Source organism: Mangifera indica, chromosome 15, assembly GCF_011075055.1.
Source record: "Mangifera indica cultivar Alphonso chromosome 15, CATAS_Mindica_2.1, whole genome shotgun sequence".
Classification (NCBI taxonomy): domain Eukaryota; kingdom Viridiplantae; phylum Streptophyta; class Magnoliopsida; order Sapindales; family Anacardiaceae; genus Mangifera; species Mangifera indica.
The window spans coordinates 11,354,875-11,373,253 of NC_058151.1; the positions used below are offsets into that span (position 1 = coordinate 11,354,875).

The 18,379-nt window shown below is 34.3% G+C and overlaps 5 protein-coding genes across 5 annotated transcripts; 4 read left to right on the forward strand and 1 right to left on the reverse strand.

Annotated features, from left to right (window-relative positions):
* The first annotated feature begins 2,823 nt into the window (after positions 1–2,823).
* LOC123197491 (PR5-like receptor kinase) lies at positions 2,824–3,927 on the forward strand. Its single transcript, XM_044611814.1, has one exon. It carries the CDS (start codon positions 2,824–2,826, stop codon positions 3,925–3,927), a length of 1,104 nt encoding a protein of 367 aa, XP_044467749.1.
* Positions 3,928–7,447: 3,520 nt separating this feature from the next.
* Positions 7,448–8,760, reverse strand: LOC123197492. The gene is made up of 4 exons (XM_044611815.1): positions 8,619–8,760; positions 8,362–8,552; positions 7,798–8,316; positions 7,448–7,600 (listed from the first exon to the last, which is right to left on the reverse strand). Exons 1-4 carry the CDS (start codon positions 8,758–8,760, stop codon positions 7,448–7,450), a joined length of 1,005 nt encoding a protein of 334 aa, XP_044467750.1.
* A 1,570-nt stretch (positions 8,761–10,330) lies between these two features.
* LOC123197493 (LEAF RUST 10 DISEASE-RESISTANCE LOCUS RECEPTOR-LIKE PROTEIN KINASE-like 1.3) lies at positions 10,331–11,209 on the forward strand. Its single transcript, XM_044611816.1, has one exon. The coding sequence runs from the start codon at positions 10,331–10,333 to the stop codon at positions 11,207–11,209; it is 879 nt and encodes a 292-aa protein (XP_044467751.1).
* A 2,130-nt stretch (positions 11,210–13,339) lies between these two features.
* Positions 13,340–14,253, forward strand: LOC123197494 (LEAF RUST 10 DISEASE-RESISTANCE LOCUS RECEPTOR-LIKE PROTEIN KINASE-like 2.1). Its single transcript, XM_044611817.1, has 2 exons — positions 13,340–13,700; positions 13,871–14,253. The coding sequence occupies exons 1-2, from the start codon at positions 13,340–13,342 to the stop codon at positions 14,251–14,253; spliced, it is 744 nt and encodes a 247-aa protein (XP_044467752.1).
* Positions 14,254–15,684: 1,431 nt separating this feature from the next.
* On the forward strand, positions 15,685–17,079 carry LOC123197496 (LEAF RUST 10 DISEASE-RESISTANCE LOCUS RECEPTOR-LIKE PROTEIN KINASE-like 2.5). Its single transcript, XM_044611819.1, has 2 exons — positions 15,685–15,801; positions 15,953–17,079. The coding sequence occupies exon 2, from the start codon at positions 15,967–15,969 to the stop codon at positions 17,077–17,079; it is 1,113 nt and encodes a 370-aa protein (XP_044467754.1). The 5' UTR covers positions 15,685–15,801; positions 15,953–15,966.
* Positions 17,080–18,379: the final 1,300 nt, after the last annotated feature.

An 18,379-nucleotide genomic window follows, 5' to 3' on the forward strand; every position in this document is an offset into this window, starting at 1 on the left:
CTACCTCTGCTTCTTCCTCTTCCTTGAAGTGTGTAGTGATCATTCTGAGATTGTTGATTTTGCCAGTATCTTCCTTCATTATTGCCTCTGCCTTTACCTCTTTCTCGATGTCCTCTTTTTGAAGCCAAAAGATGATTATTAGATGAGGCTTGTAATGCTTGCTCCTCATTGTCTTGTTGTTGATTCATTTTCTGCTCATGAACTAGCAAAGAACCTTGTGGTTCATCAATTGAAAGAAGGTCAAGATCTTTTGATTCTTCAATTGAACAGACTATATAATTGAATTTAGGTGTCATCGAACGAAGTCTATCCTTTCACCATGAACCCGCATCTTGTTGACAATTGCCATTGTCCTTGAAAAAAAAATCAAAAACTGATTCTCCAGACTTCAATCGAAGTAATTCAAACTCTTGGCGAAGTGACTGAAGCTGCTGCTTCCTTGCCCGTGCTGATCCTTGGAATTTCTTTTTCATATAATCCCAAATCTGCTTTGAAGTGTCCTTGGAAAGAATAGTTTCCAAGATTGGATGATCAATAGCTTGGAAGAGATAATTCTTCGCCTTGAGATCCTTTAGCCGTAGCCCTTCAAGTTCTGATCTTTGTGCATCTATCAGTAATGTTCCTGTTGTTGGTTCAGTAATTACTTCGGAGACGACTTGCCAGTATTCTTTTGATCTAAGAAAATTTTCCATTAGCATGCTCCAATGATCATAGTGACCATCAAAGCGAGGAATTGTTGGTTGAACAAAGCTCTCGGTTGCCATTGTTGTTGCAGAATACTGGTTCTGCTACTGCAAAATACTCCCACTCTATTTATACTACTCACTCTCTCCCTTTTTTTTTGAAGCTACTGCTGTAGTATTCTCACTCACTTTCTCTTTATTTTGCTCTGATACCAATGTCAGCTAAATTATCAAAAGAAGATGAGAAAATGCTTTTTCCACATACTTTATCGATGACCACTGAAGTTATTTTTATATAGGTTGATACATAACAGAAAGCAACACAAAATCAGGCACTAAGTAGAACGTGCAAAGAGATAACAAAGAAACTTCTAAAGACCAGGACAACCATGGACTGAAACAAGTAAATTAAATATTGCAGAGCCTAAGAACGTGGTCTAGCTAATTTATTGACAGCTGGACAGGTTATTTCAACATCTGTTTCATGTTTGTTCATTTAAGCTGCTGGAATAAAGCTGATCTCTGAAGATGAGCCAACAAAATTTTGAAACTGCAGTATTTGTAATACACTAATACAGTAATTAGTTTCGGCAGAAAATTTGATAGCCATCTCAATTCTCAAGAAGTACATAGATTAGATTGCAGGCACCGGTGCTTCACAAAAGCCTGCAAACACACATTTACAGACTATATAGTATGGCTATATAGAAATAGGAAGTAAAGGTCTTAGGGCAAGTGATGCTGGCATAATTGTTCCCTTTCCTAAATCGTTACGTCTGCCGGCGAACGAGAATTGGTCAGTTTTGAAACAAGCCTTCTGAGGCGGATTTCAGGTGAAATGGAATGCAAATAACACTATTTTGTGAGAAATGCACCGAATTTCAGGGATTTTGTGGTTACGATCAAAATTTCAATAGACCAATTTGTTTTGGCTGAAATGGACAATTTAGCTCATCTACACCATGCTACATCTTACTGTCCAACCAACCAAGGCTTAAATGAGTCTCCAGCTCCGGGTATGCACCTCTCTTTTGTAGGTAGAAATTAAAGATCTATACGGCACCGAGTCAATCCAAGCTTGTAGGTGAGGGATCCAATACATAAAACTTGGGATTTTTTCTTTTCATTCTCTCTTTACCCAGTTGAATGTACGTACTTAAAGTAGCACAAAAACTCACAAATAGGGTGTGTTTCCATATTTTGAAAACTTTTCTGTTTCTGAAACTCTTTGAAACTTGTACGAAATATTTCGGGTTATTTTGAAATTTTTAAAAAATTTTAAAAAAAGAAAATCGTGAAATCAATTAAACACATTTCTTTTATATTTTCAAACTTGCAATATCTTTAAATCTTATATTGAATTCATCTCATTTTCACTTTTCGATGTGTTACTCATCTCCTTCCCGATATATTATATAGAATAGTGTGTATTATTGTTTTCTTAAAATTATCTACATGTGTTTGTTAAAAATAATTTACCATAAGTTCTATAATTCTATTTTATAGTATTTTTTCTCTTCATTCTTTTTTTATTATTTATTTTTATATTATACAAGTTTATATATTTTTGTTACAAAAAATTTGGTAAAACTCTTGTATTTTTCATATTTAAAAGTTTTTCCATGTTTTCATTCCCTATATTTTTTTAAAAATGCGTTTTCATATTTCCATTTCCATGTTTCTCTGTTTCTGTCTTCATGCTACATAGTACGTAGTTGATATCTCACCTAAAATAAAAACTTAAATTTCTTGGTCAGGACTCAAGAATGTATCAGTCCAATAATTATTCTAGCTGTTCTAGATTTTATTTTGTTACAGCAGTCCTCGTGAACTTCATTTCAGATTTTTTTTTTTTAAATTTTAGTCTGCTGCTACCCAACGGAGTCTTATGATACTTTGGCTATGCTGCAGGAGCATCTTCCAAAAAGAGATCATTCTTCAACAACCAATGGAAGATTGCTGTAGGTAATCTTTTCATCAGGCAACTTGGTGTATTTTTCCACTAACAACACCTACCATGAGTCAACAGTTACTTATGCAATGATAATTTCTAAAAGTAAATTCAGAAATGTTCAATTTTTAACACGACTGACTTCACAATGTATTTTGAATCACAGGAATTATAGCTAGTATGCTTGGCATGGCGACGATTATAATTATCCTGTCAATGGTTGGCATGGGACGATTGTGGAAGAAGAAAACAGAAGATGATCAAAGCATAGAGGCCTTTATTAGAAATTGCGGATCGCATGCTCCACGAAGATATTCATTTTCTGATGTTAGAAATATTACAAAATCATTCAACGAAAAACTTGGTCAAGGAGGCTATGGTAATGTTTACAAGGGAAAACTGCCCGATGGTCGTCTTGTGGCAGTGAAGATCTTGAAGGAATCTAAGGGCAATGGTGAGGAGTTCATCAATGAGGTGGCTAGCATGAGTAGAACATCCCATGTAAATATAGTAAGCCTTCTGGGTTTTTGCTGTGAGAAGAATAAAAGAGCTTTAATCTATGAATTCATGTGCAATGGATCTTTGGATAAGTTTACATGTGATACAGAATCTTCGACTACAAATTGCAATTTGGAGTGGAAAACACTTTACCAAATTGCAATCGGCATTGCTAGAGGACTAGAATACTTGCACAAAGGTTGCAACATAAGGATTGTGCATTTTGATATAAAACCTCACAACATTCTTTTAGATGAAGACTTTTGTCCAAAAATTTCTGATTTTGGACTTGCTAAACAATCCAACCAGAAAGACAGTATCATGTCAATGTTACACACAAGAGGAACTGTGGGATATATTGCACCAGAAATGTTCTATAGAAAGTTTGGAGGAGTATCTTACAAGTCCGATGTCTACAGTTATGGAATGATGATTTTAGAAATAGTTGGAGCAAGAAAGAATATTGGTATCAGGGTATCACAAACCAGTGAAATATATTTTCCAGATTCAATCTACAACCTTCTTGAACTGGGTAAAGATTTTGATCTTCCAAGCGTGGTCACTGAGGAGGAAAAAGAGACAGCAAAAAGGATGATATTGGTAAGCTTGTGGTGCATTCAAACCAATCCATCTGGTAGACCATCAATGACTAAAGTTGTGGAGATGTTGGAAGGTAGGCCAGAGAAGTTACAAATTCCACCAAAACCATATTGGTCTTCTCCACCAGGATCCCCCGAACTTTCTTTGCCAGCATCTTTGTCAACACAACTTGCTTCAGAATGTGAAATGCTCTAAATTTTGAAATATAGTTGTAACAAAATCAATATTATTTTGGTAATCTTATAATGCTTACAGCAGAGGTGGTAATCTTATTATCTATTTTATTACCTATCATATCACTATTGATAGTAGAAAATTATCAGAATTTTTATATATGATAAATCAAACAAAATAATATCAATGATAAAAGGTAAATTATCAGAATAATTTGATTATTTTGAATCTAACGCCCAAAAATATATAAATTATTTTTGATTTATCATTTTAAATCTGTTGGAAATATAAATTCTAACATTGAGGCTGAAAGTTAAAGAAATAATAAAAATGTTTTAGTGGAAACAAAAACAATTGTTTTAAAGAAAATTTGCTATTAATATATTATTTTATAGTGAATCAAATTGTGCTAAAGCACAAACTCAGTAATAACTAAAAAGCTATAAAAGTGGAATATGGCTACACAATCTTAGCCATAAAAAATTTTTTAACTACTAACAAAAAAAAATGAAAAAATGCAAAGTAGAAACCTAACTAACAACATACAAGAGAGACTAAGACTTGGTCTTACCAACAACTGAGACACAACTTCAACACTCCTCCTTACTTAAGTAGTTGTAAAACTCCAAGTCTCTTTCTCATAAACTCAAATATGCTTGCAGGGAGAGCTCTGGTGAAGATATCTACACTTTGATCACTTATCTTGCTATACAACAAACACACTTCATCATTCTTCTATACCTACCTTAAGAAACACAATTTAATATTAAAATACATAGTCTTTCCACGGAAAACAAGATTATTGGAGATTGCAATTGTTGCGTAATTATCTACAAACACATTTGGGGGCGTTTGGTTTGGGTAATGTTTGATTACTAAAATAGAAAGATTACCTTGAAGATAGATTACTTAAAAGATTACTGGGTATAAATGATTACTATGTTTGATAAAATTTGATAGGTATAAATAATTATTGTGTTTGGTTAAAGGTAATAAAATATTACTAGTAAAACATTTTACTTAAATGCCCTTGAATATAATTATTTTTAAATATTTTTTATATTATTTGTCATATTAATTAAAAATAAATTTATTTTTATCTCAAAAAATTAATAAATAATAATTTTTTTATAATAAACTCAAGATTACCCCAAGAATCTTTAAATACCTAAGATGAGAGTGGTAATTAGATTACCACCTATATTACTTGCCACGTCAGCATTGGTAATAGAAGATTACTGTAATCTTTTATTACTGACAAACCAAACAAGGGAATAAAAAATAGATTACCAAAGTAATCTTATAAACCTTTAACCAAACGCACCCTTTGTGCCTTCCTTCTGCTTTATATTCAGATAAGTCCAAACCTTTTTAAGCCACAAAGCTTAATTTATAGTTGTTGTAGCAGCAATGAATTCAACTTAAGTAGTTGATTGAGCCACAATCTCCTACTTTTTAAAACTCTACGAGAACATGCTAGAGTCAAAGGTGAAATAGTATCCTTATGTACTTTTCATATCATCAAGAGAACTAGCCTTGTCACTATTAGAATAACCATGAAACTGAAAATTTTGACTATGTTAAAACAAAACTCTATAATCAATAGTTCCTTTGACATATCTAAGTACTCGTTTAGCAACTTTTAGATGCAATTCATTGGTGCAATGCTGAAATCTAGAAAAACACTCACAACATACAGTATATCAAGCCTTCTTGTTATGAGTTACATAAGACATCCAATGAAACTTATGTACATAGGTTCCTCCACCTTTTCAGTCTCATATTCCTTGCAGAATTTCTCCTTTTGGTTCATAGAAGTACTTATTAGCATACTTCTTTCAACAAATGAAAATACCATACTTATTTTGTTTGATTTTCGTGCGAAAGAAAAATGTCATTTCTCTAAAGTCTATCATCTCAAAGACTTTTGTCATTTCTTGTTTGAATTGTTCAATAAGTACTACATTGCTTCCTGTCACCAAGAGATCATCCATATACAATGAAATAATCACAATATTCTCATCAGCATGCTTAACATAAAGTGGAGACTCACTCAGACTTTTCATAAAACCTAGCTTCAGTAAATGTTGATTTATTCTATTGTACCAAACCCCTGGAGCATGCTTTAAACCATATAAGATCTTCTTAGAGAGATAAACGTTGTTTTCTTAATCTTTTGCTACAAATCCTTTTGGTTGCTCAACATAAATCCCCTTCAATAGATATCCATTGAGAAAAGTTGATTTAACGTGAAGTTGGAATACCTTTAATTGATTATGAGCAACGTGCACCAGCAATAATCGATGGTATCCAAACGTACAATAAGAGCAAAAGTTTTTGAGTAATCAACACCAAATGGTTCTAAATACCCATTTGACACCAATAATCATTTTGAGCTAAGACCTTTCAATGAGCTCCTATGTTTGATTTTTCTCAATCATTCTCAACTCTTACTATATTGTAGTTATCTTTTTTATCCTTCTCAGCTTCCTTATACCCTGCAAGCTCAAAAATAGCAACCTTGCATATCTGATATACATAAAAAAATAATTTAGTACCTCTGATAGGTAGCTCATCAACTTTCTTTCCCTGACTCAATGGGATAACAGTATTTTGATTATCCTTATCTGATTCCTCACACCATTATTGATCCCTCATAAATTGAACATCTCTACTTATAAGAATTTTACCATTTTGAGGCTGAAAAATTTTGTAAGTCTTAAAGACAATGTTGTACCCAATAAAGATGTCTAGTTTTGCCTATTTATCCAACTTGTCCCTTTTCACTTGGGGAGCATGTGAATAACAAATGCAACAAAAAATTTTAAGGATTACTAACTATGGTTTGTATCCATACCAAGCCTTAAAAGGATTTTTCCTTTTTACAGCTTGAATGGGAAGCCTATTTAGCAAAAAAGTAGCAATATTTGCTGCTTCTACCCAAAAAATTTTAGACAAACCTTTATCATGTAACAAGCACCTTGTTATCCCTCTTATGGTTTTATTCTTCCTTTCACTCACTTCATTTTACTGAGAAGTGTAGAGGGCTATCAACTGATGCCCAATGTTAGCCTCATCACAGAATATATTGAACTGCTCTGATTTATACTCCTTGCCATTGTCTAATCTCAAAATTTAATTCTTGCAACCACTTTGATTCTCAATCCATGCTTTAAACCTCCAAAATATTCTTGCAACCTCTGACTTAAATCTTAGAAAGTAAATCCAACACAATATAGTTAGATTATCAAAAAAAGGCAATATATTATTCACGCCATTTTAAATATGGGGTTTTTAGATGTCCACAAAGATCAATGTGAATTAAATGCAACTTCTATGATGTTCTCCAAGTTGTTTGTGAAAGTGGCAGTCTTGATTGCTTGTCATAGTAACATGCATTACAATTTGATAAAAATTCTTCCAATGGAGGTAAGCCATGCACTAGTTTCATTCTCTTCATATGTAAAAGTGTTTTATGATTGAAATGCCCTAGCCTTTTATGCCAAAGCTCAATATTATTACCCAAACTAAGGAATGCAACTTACTCGTTCTCCATTAGATCCAATGAGAAGTTTTTACCCCTCATTTTGATTTTGAACATATCATGATCATTTGCATCCTTGATTGGGCATTTCTTGTTCTCAAAAATAACTTTGCAACCTTTATCCAAAAGTTGTCCCACACTTAACAAATTCTGATCAATTTCAAATACCAAAAAAACATCAATGACAAGTTTTGTGCCTATATAGCTTTCAATAGCTATTGTCCCTTTGTCTTTGATAGCAATATATTCCCTATTGCCAATTATGTCGTTTGACACTTCAGACTCATCAGGCTCTTACAAAATTTGTTAATCATTTGTCAAATGGTTGGTGCATTCATTATTAATACGCCAACTTCACTTGAAGTGTAGCCAACAAAGCATGTGGGTACAAACAATTGCTCTTCAACCTCTTGCTTATTTACCACTTTAGCTTCATTCTTCTGAGGAATGTTATTCCAGTAGATTTTCTCATGGTGCCCTATATGATTACATTTGTTGCATCTCGCATTTGGCCTTCTCCAACATTTGAAAGGATGATGACCTTTCTTGCTGCAATGTTGACAAGGAGGATAATTTTTGTTATTGTTGCCACTACCGCTATTGTTATCATTAGCACCAACCTCATTTGCATTTGTGTTTGCATTTTCCTTTTTTCCTTTCTTCTTCTTTGTTTTGGTGCTATGATTTATTTGAACCCTAACTTGCCAAGCTCCTTCTATTGAGCCTTTCAATCTTAAGAGCCTTCTTTGTTTTTGAGCTTGTAATGCATTTAACAATTCTTCCAAGGTGATGCTTGACAAATCTTTAGAGTTTTCCAATGAGAAAATTGTAGCCTTAAATTTTTCAGGGTCTACGACAAAAATTTTCTAAACAATTCTAGACTAAGAAAATTCAATACTAAGCAACCTTACCCTGTTGACATTGTTGAAAAGTATGTCAAAGTACTCATTGATTGTCTCTAACTCCTTCATTCTTTGCATTTCAAACTCCCATATCATATTCTGCACTTGCATTCCTTTGATTCTCTCATTGCCATCATACTTTTCCTTAAGAAAACTCCATATTGCTTTGGTTGATTTCAAGGTCATAATTTTGGTAAAGACTGATGGTAATACAACAGCAAATAGACAAGCTTCTGCCTTCGACTTCTTTTGTCAATTTTCCTTACGACTTTTGAGTTGTGCAAGAGTTGGGTTGTTAGACAGTGGATGAACCTCGTAGTCCTCCTCAAAAACCTCCCAAAAATCACTTGCATCAAGAAAAGCTTCCATTCTAACTGCCCAAACCTGATCATTCTCTCCATCAAACATTGGAGGAATAGTCGTTCAATATGGCGCTTCTGAATCCATGTTGGTGTGATGGTTTGTTTGTGAATAAGTTGAGATTTGTTTTGTTTGTGGTGAACACTCAAACACTCGCAATTCCTTAAGAAAAAAACAACTCTAATGCCAATTTATGGAAATAAAAATTCTAATATTGAGGCTGAAGGTAAAAGAAATAACAAAAATGTTTGCTACTAATATATAATTTCATCAAATCAAATAGTGTATAATACAAACTCAATAATAAAAGCTATAAAAGTGGCATGTGGCTATACACTCTTAGCCAGAAACAACTTTTTAACCACAAAAAAAAAAAAAAAACTGAAAGAAATACAAAGTAGAAATCTAACCAACGGTATACAGTAGAAAAATAGAACAAACATAACAGAAAAACTAAGTCTTAGCCTTGCTAACAACTTCCCAACAATCAAGGCACAACTTTAACAAAGTCACTTGATATGACCTTATGACAATATTTACGCAGATTAGTGGTTCCAGGCGAGTGATTATTTCTATTAAACTAGTATTTGTCCGGTCATATTGCATTGTTAGTTCTTTAATTAAGACTTTGACTAATTGGTTTTAATTGATCAAGACACTGCACTCTTCTAACCATTGCTTGTTCACCACATCAAGAATCGGCCAATAAGAAAATTACACAAATAAGATTTTTGGCGCAGGCAGCACGTTATGCTGTGTTTGAAACCAAGACAAATATAATATTCGGCCTTGTAATTAAGAGTCCAGTCGAATTTACTTTCAGAAATTTGACTGAATTCTAGCTAAAAATATTTGGCTCTTTCTGTGTTTAGTTTGACAGAGGGCAGTCTTTTCTTTCTGCATATCATCGCCTTAAAGGCTTTGAAATTGTTGTCTAGTGGGGGCAACCTTACACAAGGTCTCCTCTTGATTTCAGGAGTTCGGTCTTGAGTATTAACGCGTATAGACTTATACTCAAAGTCTTTGGTTCATATGACTTAAATTTGTCCCTTGCTTTTTCTTTAAACATAACTTAATTAGTCCGTCTTACACATATGTAAAATTTTTCAACAAAAGAATAAGGACCAAAGATGAAAACTTCAACCCACTTGTGAAACACGCCATAGCCAAGACTACATGTTCTCGTAACTTTCCCCATGGACAAGTTTTTCTATATCTTGCTCTAAGGAGTAGATTGAGTGGTAAAAGTATAACTTAACCAAACCAAAAAAATAGAATATATAAGATTAAACTATTAATTTATCTGATTTAGTAGTTGTGAATTTGATAACTAAATTGGAGTTTCACTTGTTTGATCCTTGTTACTTCATATAAGAAGACTAAGTTGTAGTTGGACTAAGTCTTTGCAACCAAAAGCAAACTAAGGTTGGAAAAAAATGGAGTACGTTAAAACGCAGTCTTCAAGTCAATTAACACCCAAAATTTCCAAGTCTTTGTCTTTCTTTCCTTTAATCTTCCAAAGATGTGATGTGACTCGTAATTTTTTCTATATTTTCTTACCGTCATTTGATTCAGTTAACTCATGATTCATTCTCGCTAGACACCATTTCTATGAGAAATGAGTTTCCAGCTCTTCTCCCAGTCGCCTATTGTTTCTTTTCTTTATTTCCTTTTGGTTGTTTCTGTCAATATTCAGTTCTCTTTGGGCAATGCTGAAATGCTCGAAGCTTGTAAGACTCCATTCGGGTGTGGGTACATCACAGCCGGTTATCCTTTCTGGGGAGATGGTCTTCCAGATTATTGTCGTCCGATTCCTGGCTTCAAACTGAATTGTGAGAATGAAAAGACTACCTTGATGATCGATGAAGTAAAGTATGTTGTTCTCAGTATCAACGAGACATCGCAAGTTCTCAATATTGCAAACAAAAATATCCACGACAATGGAATCTGTCATTCCAATATATCTAATTTACCCAATACCAGTTTTTCTGAACATTTCGAAATTGTGAAGGGGTATAAGATGCTGACATTACGCTGTGGTTTTAAAAATGGTGAAGGAGAGTTTACTTGTTCTTCTGAAGCCATCATCGACAAAGATCATGACACAATAACAATAGGAGGCCTTGGTCTGCCCCATTATGTTAGTGTGAATTTTACACTTCCAGCAGAATTTTCAGTTGGGGCGTTTGGAAAAAGCATATTAGATCTGGAAGAAGCGCTGAAACATGGATTTGAGGTGAAATGGAAGGTGAATGATTCGGTATTCTGTGATAAATGTTTAAAATCCAGTGGAAAATGCAGTTATTCTTTGTTTCCGCATCCAAGTTGCTACTGCTTAGACCAACCTTTCGACCCCAACACTGAACCACCATGTTCAACCGCACCCGCAGGAGCACCACCAGGAGATCATCCAGCAGAAGGTCAGTATCTCAAATTTATAGCCACTGCTAAGTACTATACTAAAATGACTTCTCAGTTTACACATATTAACCGGTAGTAGATATTAAAAGACTGACTATTACTATTACAATCAGTGAAGCTACATGAGACCGGTTTTAAGTAATCACTTGAATACCCAGATGATAAATTAAGTGGAATCACGTGATGACATATCATTTGAATATCTAATTGGTATTTAAAACTAGGTGTATATAACATTACTCTATATGACCGGAGAGGAACAAAGCTAAACAGCTTGTGTACACAATGCACATTTCAGAAACTAAAACTACCTTGTTCTTCTGCAGAAATCAGAATAAGTCAGGCCATCTCTTTCAATATCGCCATCCTTAGTTTAGCAATCATAATAAAGCATTACAAGTACTATGTGTGGCATCATAGAGAGTAGTTAAAAGTTTGACAGAGTCCATATGACTGCAAAGTCACATAAGCTCATAAATTTGCCTTTATGGTAGGATTTCTTGCTCAATAACAACTCATCAACAGATATAAACTCACAACTATGGCCGTCTTAGCTACTGCAGTTTCAATAAATAAAGTCACCCCAGTTGAATTAGATTAAATTTTGTAAAAGCTCTGCTCATTGATGTCATTTAGGTATATTATTTGCCACTTTTTTCTGCTGGGTAACTACTAATTATTTTACAAGCATGTGTAGAGATATTTATATTCTAGAAAATTAGGTTAGCAGTCATTGTTCAAATATTAATTGATTTATTCAAATAGGAAGCACTACTTTAATATCATAACTGGTAAGACATCTTAATTCCTTCCCAATCAAGTCAGATTTAAGGATATTATATGTGTCTATGATTATAATAGAGAAGACTAATTTAAATGGCAGCTGTCCTGTGTCTATCCATTATAAATCAGATAAACTTTTCTTGACAATCATAAAAAAATTTTCAATAGAATGTAGACCTTTCATGATTAGTTATAATCTAAGTCTATTTAATATTAGCTAACGAACACCCAGGACTAGTTGCCAATCAAGCTTCATATTCTCTAAGAGCTGCTGCAAACTCCTCTCAAAAAGTGAGCTTTTGTAGTTTTCTATTCATACTCTTATTTGGATCATCTACCTACTCTTTTCTCCTTCAATTTCTCTCAAATGAAGCACCCTGATTATCTCTCGACCATCTTCTTCCTCATTTTCATCTCAATACTGAAAAATCTCCATGTGCGGATGATTTTCTATACACAAACTGCAGTCCCCTGTGCACTGTCGAGAACAAAGGATATATATCAACAACCCTCTCTTATTGGCCGATTCTTGATGTGGTAAACAAGCAACGGTTAGATTAGTGCACTGTCTTCACTGGTACTGACAAGAAGGATGGCTGTATCGAATAGGAAATAAAGGTCCTGGGGCATGTGATGTTGGCGTAATTGTTCCCTTATCTAAATCGATAATTCTGCCGGCAAAGGAGTTATTATCAAAAAATTAAATGTCACTTACCCAGCCAAAAACCGGTTGAGCCAAACGGCAGGTCTAATAGTCTAGGTGTTTGATCTAATGAATAGAACACAAGAAAGTGGTATATAAGTGTATGGATTGGATCTTAACACAAGTCAATTGGTTTTGTGTAATATGGGTTTCAATCTTCACACTTGTAAGCTCAATATATATTTTCGGTATGGTATCAGAACACGAGCCAAATAGTGGGTTTAAAAACCTAAGTGTTTCTGAATACAAGTGACAATACACTCAGCTAAAAACCGGATGAGCCAAACAGCAGGTCTAACAGCCTAAGTATTTGATCTAATAAATAGAACACAAGATAATGGTATATAAGTGTGTGGATTAGATCTTAACACAAACCAATTGGTTTTGTGTAATATGAGTTTTAATTTTCACACTTATAAGCTCAATATATATTTCCGACAGTTACGCCTGGAAATATAGAGTATACACCATCACTATATAATTACTAAATGGCCAATAATGTTTATAATATTTAATTTTCTAGGCTACTTCAACTGGCGTGAACAGGCACACTAACTTACAACCGAAGCTTCCCATCAGGAATACTAAAGACCTTACTGAGTCAAATTCAACAAATAATTTTCTATGACGGGAAGATGTGAAATGCTAACTTACCAACCTGATATCAATATTAACTTCCATATCTTCATCTCTCTCAATAATCTCTGTCTCTCTCTGAAAATGGCTCTTCATCTCTCTCCAAGCCTCTGCTTGTTCTCCACCATCACCATAATCTTCATCTTAGTCCAAGTCCCAACATCTGTGTCAACCATCGATGCGAAATATGAAAATTGTAGCGCCCCTTTTCCCTGTGCAACCTTGGAGAATCTCGAATACCCTTTTTGGGGAGGGGGTAGGCCAGAGTTTTGTGGGCACCCGGTTTATGAGTTGAACTGCCAAGGCGAGGTTGCAGAGATCACTATCATGGCGAAAAACTACGGAGAAATCTACAGAGTGCTGGAAGTAAATAACGTTTCTTGGACTCTCACAGTTGCTATAGAAGATTACTGGGATAACATTTGTCCCGCAAGCCATGTCACTGGTACTATAGATCCCAGGTTCTTTAATTATACCTCCGATACAGAAAATGTAACACTGTATTATGGTTGTCCTCCTCTTGGAAATGACATCTCGGTGCTGCTTCACTTGAAGTTTAATTGCAGCCCGGAAAAGACAGACACCAATAATTACTATTTCATAGTATGTTAACAGGTTACGTGATAAGAGCCATTAGCATTTTCTTCGGAGGTTGTGACAGAAACGTTACTATTCCGGGGAGACTGTCAGCATTTCCGTTCTTAAATTATACAGCTGCAGCAAATGTGAGTGAAGCTCTTAGAGAGGGTTTTGATTCGCAATGGAACGCAAATAATAGCTTATGTGACAAATGTAAAAACTCAGGTGGACTGTGTGGATATGACCCTGATACTGATGAATTCACTTGTTATTTTCGTGATAAGCCTTATCCCTTGACTTGTTCCTCAAAAGGTACTTCCCATCTCTATTTCGTTACTTCTGCAACACTAAGTTTCTGCAATATTGCTGGATTAAGGTTTAGCATATTCCTTAAATTGATGCTATTTAGAAGGTTGTAGGAAACTCCCCCTTTTTGTTCAAAGTATTGACCTTTTCCACCAAATCCAGAAGAAAAATAATTAGAAGACAGATTGATGTTTTGTTTTCCATTTACTTGTTTTTTGCCCTCTATAACTCTTAAAGGCAGTCCTCAAAGTTACCTTTTTCTCTCTGGAAGTATTATCCAGAAATCCTCTGCCTGTTGTTTTAGGCCCCTGTTTCATACCAGCTCTCGCCCTTGACGTTGTCATTATTGATCACTCCAACCAAATCTACAAGCTATGCTTCCAAATAAGGCAGCTACTTTTAAATTACTCTGCAACCAAACATATTTTAGTACTCCAGATCAAACATGGAAAATGTGCTAGGTGGCCTTCATTGACCAAGAGGAAATCAGGTTAAGGGAAACTGTCAAAGAAATACTAACACTATAACATAAACGTATTGGGAGCCAAGTTCTGATATTTTATTAAGGAATCTGTCAATGGTCAATGGCTATTTCTCGTCCTATTTGTCTATAAAATATTTGGTCTTGTCTTGTTCAAATCGTAATGTCAAAATTGATGGCTAACAAAAGCAAGCTTCTCATACCCATGTGATCTATAGCACCTCATGAATTAAATCACTATGAACTGAACTCTAGGCCAGTTTCTGTTTCATGTTTGTTCATTTAACCTGCTGGAATAAAGCTGATCTCTGAAGATGAGCCTACAAAATTTGGAAACGGCAGTGTTTGTAATACACTAGTACAGTAATCAGTTTCAGCAGAAAATTCGATAATAGCCATCTCAATTCTCAAGAAGTACATAGAATAGATTTCAGGTATCAGGGCTTCACAAAAGCCTCAAACACACATTTACAAACTATAGTATGGCTATATAGAAATAGGAAGTAAACATCCTAGGGTAAGTGATGTTGGCTTAATTGTTCCCTTTTCTAAATCGATAATTCTGCCGGCAAAGGAGGATTGGTCAGTCATGAAACAAGCCTTATGAGGCGGATTTCAGGTGAAATTGAATGTAAATAACACTATTTGTGAGAAATGCATCGAATTTCAGAGATTTTGTGGTTACGATCAAAATTTCAATCGACCAATTTGTTTTGGCTGAAATTGACAATTTTGCTCATCTGCACGATGCTACATCTTACTGTCCAACCAAGGCTTAAATGAGTCCCCAGCTCCGGGTATGCACCACTCTTTTGTAGGTAGAAATTAAAGATCTATATGGCACTGAGTCAATCCAAGCTTGTAGGTGAGGGGTCCAATACATAAAACTTGGGATTTTTTTTTCATTCTGTCTTTACCCAGTTGAATGTACATAGTTGATATCTCACCTAAAATAAAAACTTAAATTTGTTGGTCAGGACTCAAGAATGTATCAGTCCAATAATTATTCTAGCTGTTCTAGATTTTATTTTGTTACAGCAGTCCTCGTGAACTTCATTTTAGATTTTTTTTTTTTTAAGTCTGTTGCTACTCAACGGAGTCTTATGATACTTTGACTATGCTGCAGGAGCATCTTCCAAAAAGAAATCATTCGTCAACAACCCATGGAAGATTGCTGTAGGTAATATTTTCATCAGGCAATTTGGTGTATTTTTCCGCTAACAATAACTACCATGAGTCAACAGTTACTTCTGAAATGATAATTTCTAAAAGTTACTCAGAAATGTTCAATTTTTAACACGACTGATTTCGCAATCTATTTTGAATCACAGGAATTATAGCTAGTATGCTTGGCATGGGGACGATTATAATTATCCTCTCAATGGTTGGCATGGGACAATTGTGGAAGAAGAAAACAGAAGATGATCAAAGAATGGAGGCCTTTATTAGAAATTGTGGATCGCATGCTCCACGAAGATATACTTTTTCTGATGTTAGAAATATTACAAAATCATTCAGTGAAAAACTTGGTCAAGGAGGCTATGGTAATGTTTACAAAGGAAAACTGCCCGATGGTCGTCTTGTGGCAGTGAAGATCTTGAAGGAATCTAAGGGCAATGAAGAGGAGTTCATCAATGAGGTGGCTAGCATGAGTAGAACATCCCATGTAAATATAGTAAGCCTTCTGGGTTTTTGCTGTGAGAAGAATAAAAGAGCTTTAATCTATGAATTCATGTGCAACGGATCTTTGGATAAGTTTATACATGATACAGAATCTTCGACTACAAATTGCAATTTGGAGTGGAAAACACTTTACCAAATTGCAATCGGCATTGCTAGAGGACTAGAATACTTACACAGAGGTTGTAACATAAGAATTGTGCATTTTGATATAAAACCTCACAACATTCTTTTAGATGAAAATTTTTGTCCAAAAATTTCTGATTTTGGGCTTGCTAAACAATCCGACCAGAAAGACAGTATCATATCAATGTTAAACACAAGAGGAACTATAGGATACATTGCACCAGAAATGTTTTGTAGAAGCTTTGGAGGAGTATCTCACAAGTCCGATATCTACAGTTATGGAATGATGATTTTAGAAATAGTTGGAGCAAGAAAGAATATTGGTGTCAGGGTATCACAAACAAGTGAAATATATTTTCCAAATTCAATCTATAACCTTCTTAAACTAGATAACGATTTTGATCTTCCAAGCGTTGTCACTGAAGAGGAAAAAGAGACAGCAAAAAGGATGATATTGGTGAGCTTGTGGTGCATTCAAACCAATCCATCTCATAGACCATCAATGACCAAAGTTGTGGAGATGTTGGAAGGTAGACCACAGAACTTACAAATTCCACCAAAACCTTGTTGGTCTTCTCCGCCAAGATCCCCCAGACTTTCTTCAGTGGCATCCTCATCAACACAACTTGCTTCCAAATGTGAAATGCTTTAAAATTTGGGAGATAATTGTAACAAAATAAGTATTATCTTGATAATCTTATAATATTTACAGTGGAGATGATAATTTGATTATTTATTATATTATCTATTATATCAATATTAATAATAAAAAATTTATCGAAATCTTTTATTTAGAATAAATCAAATAAAAGATAGATAAAAACTAGATTATTAGAATAATATATGATTACATTGAATCCAACACCCAAAAATGTATAAATTAATGATGATTTATCATTTTAAATTTCTTGGAAAGAGAAATTCTAATGTTGAAGCTGAAGGTAAAAGAAATAACAAAAATTCTTTTTTAGAAACGGCAGCAATTGCTTTAAATCAAATTTGTTACCAATATATCATTTCATTGAATCAAATTGTGCTTAAATACAAACTCAATAATAACTGAAAAGCTACAAAAATGGAATATGGTTACACAATTTTAGCCATAAACAATTTTTTAGCCACTAACAAAAAAATTGAAAGAAATGCATAATAGGAACTTAACTAACAACATACAACTAAAAAATAGAACAAACATAACAAAAAACTAAAATTTGGTCTTGCCAATAACTTCTCCAACTATTCGACACTCCTCTTTGCTTTAGTAGTTGCAAACTCCGAGTTTTTTTTTCTCAGAAACTCAAATCTGCTTGTAGGGAGAGCTTTGGTGAAGACATTTGTATTGCGATCACTTATCTTGCTATACAACAAGCATACTTCACCATTCTTCTGTACCACAAGAAATACAATTTAATATTAAAATACTTAGTCTTTCCATAGAAAACAAGATTGTTGGATATTGCAATTGTTGTTTGAATGCCAAACGCTTTTGTGCTCTCTTTCTACTCTATATGCACATCAATCAACACCTTTCTAAGCCACAAAGCTTGATGTATAGTTGTTGTGGCAACAATGAATTCAACTTCAATAGTTGATTGAGCCAATTTCTCTTGCTTCTTAGAACTCCATGACAACAAGCCAAAGCTAAAGGTGATATAATATCCCGATGTATTTTTCATATCATCAAAATTACTAGCCTAGTCAATGTCAGAATAGCCATGAAATTGAAATTTTGACTATGCTAAAACAAAACTCCATAATCAATAGTTCTTTTGACATATCTAAGCACTCGTTTAGGAACTTTTAGATGCAATTCACTAACACAATGTTGAAATCTAGACAAAATACTCACAACGTACAGTATATCAAGTCTTGTTGTTGTGAGGAATATCAGGCCTCTAATGAGACTTCTTTAGTTAGCTTTCCCCATCTTTTCAGTCGCATCTTCCTTGTAG

Excerpts from the sequence above, each read along its gene's own strand:
- LOC123197494 (XM_044611817.1), top strand. The coding sequence starts at position 13,340 with ATGGCTCTTCATCTCTCTCCAAGCCTCTGCTTGTTCTCCACCATCACC. Across the intron at positions 13,701-13,870 it reads TCCCGCAAGCCATGTCACTG|GTTACGTGATAAGAGCCATT; the intron begins GTACTATAGATC and ends GTATGTTAACAG.
- LOC123197496 (XM_044611819.1), top strand. The coding sequence starts at position 15,967 with ATGCTTGGCATGGGGACGATTATAATTATCCTCTCAATGGTTGGCATG.
- LOC123197492 (XM_044611815.1), bottom strand. The coding sequence starts at position 8,760 with ATGTTTGATGGAGAGAATGATCAGGTTTGGGCAGTTAGAATGGAAGCT. Across the intron at positions 8,317-8,361 it reads TTTTCAACAATGTCAACAGG|AAAATTTTTGTCGTAGACCC; the intron begins GTAAGGTTGCTT and ends AGAATTGTTTAG. Across the intron at positions 7,601-7,797 it reads ACACTTCAAGTGAAGTTGGC|AATTTGTTAAGTGTGGGACA; the intron begins GTATTAATAATG and ends GAAATTGATCAG.
- LOC123197491 (XM_044611814.1), top strand. The coding sequence starts at position 2,824 with ATGGCGACGATTATAATTATCCTGTCAATGGTTGGCATGGGACGATTG.
- LOC123197493 (XM_044611816.1), top strand. The coding sequence starts at position 10,331 with ATGAGTTTCCAGCTCTTCTCCCAGTCGCCTATTGTTTCTTTTCTTTAT.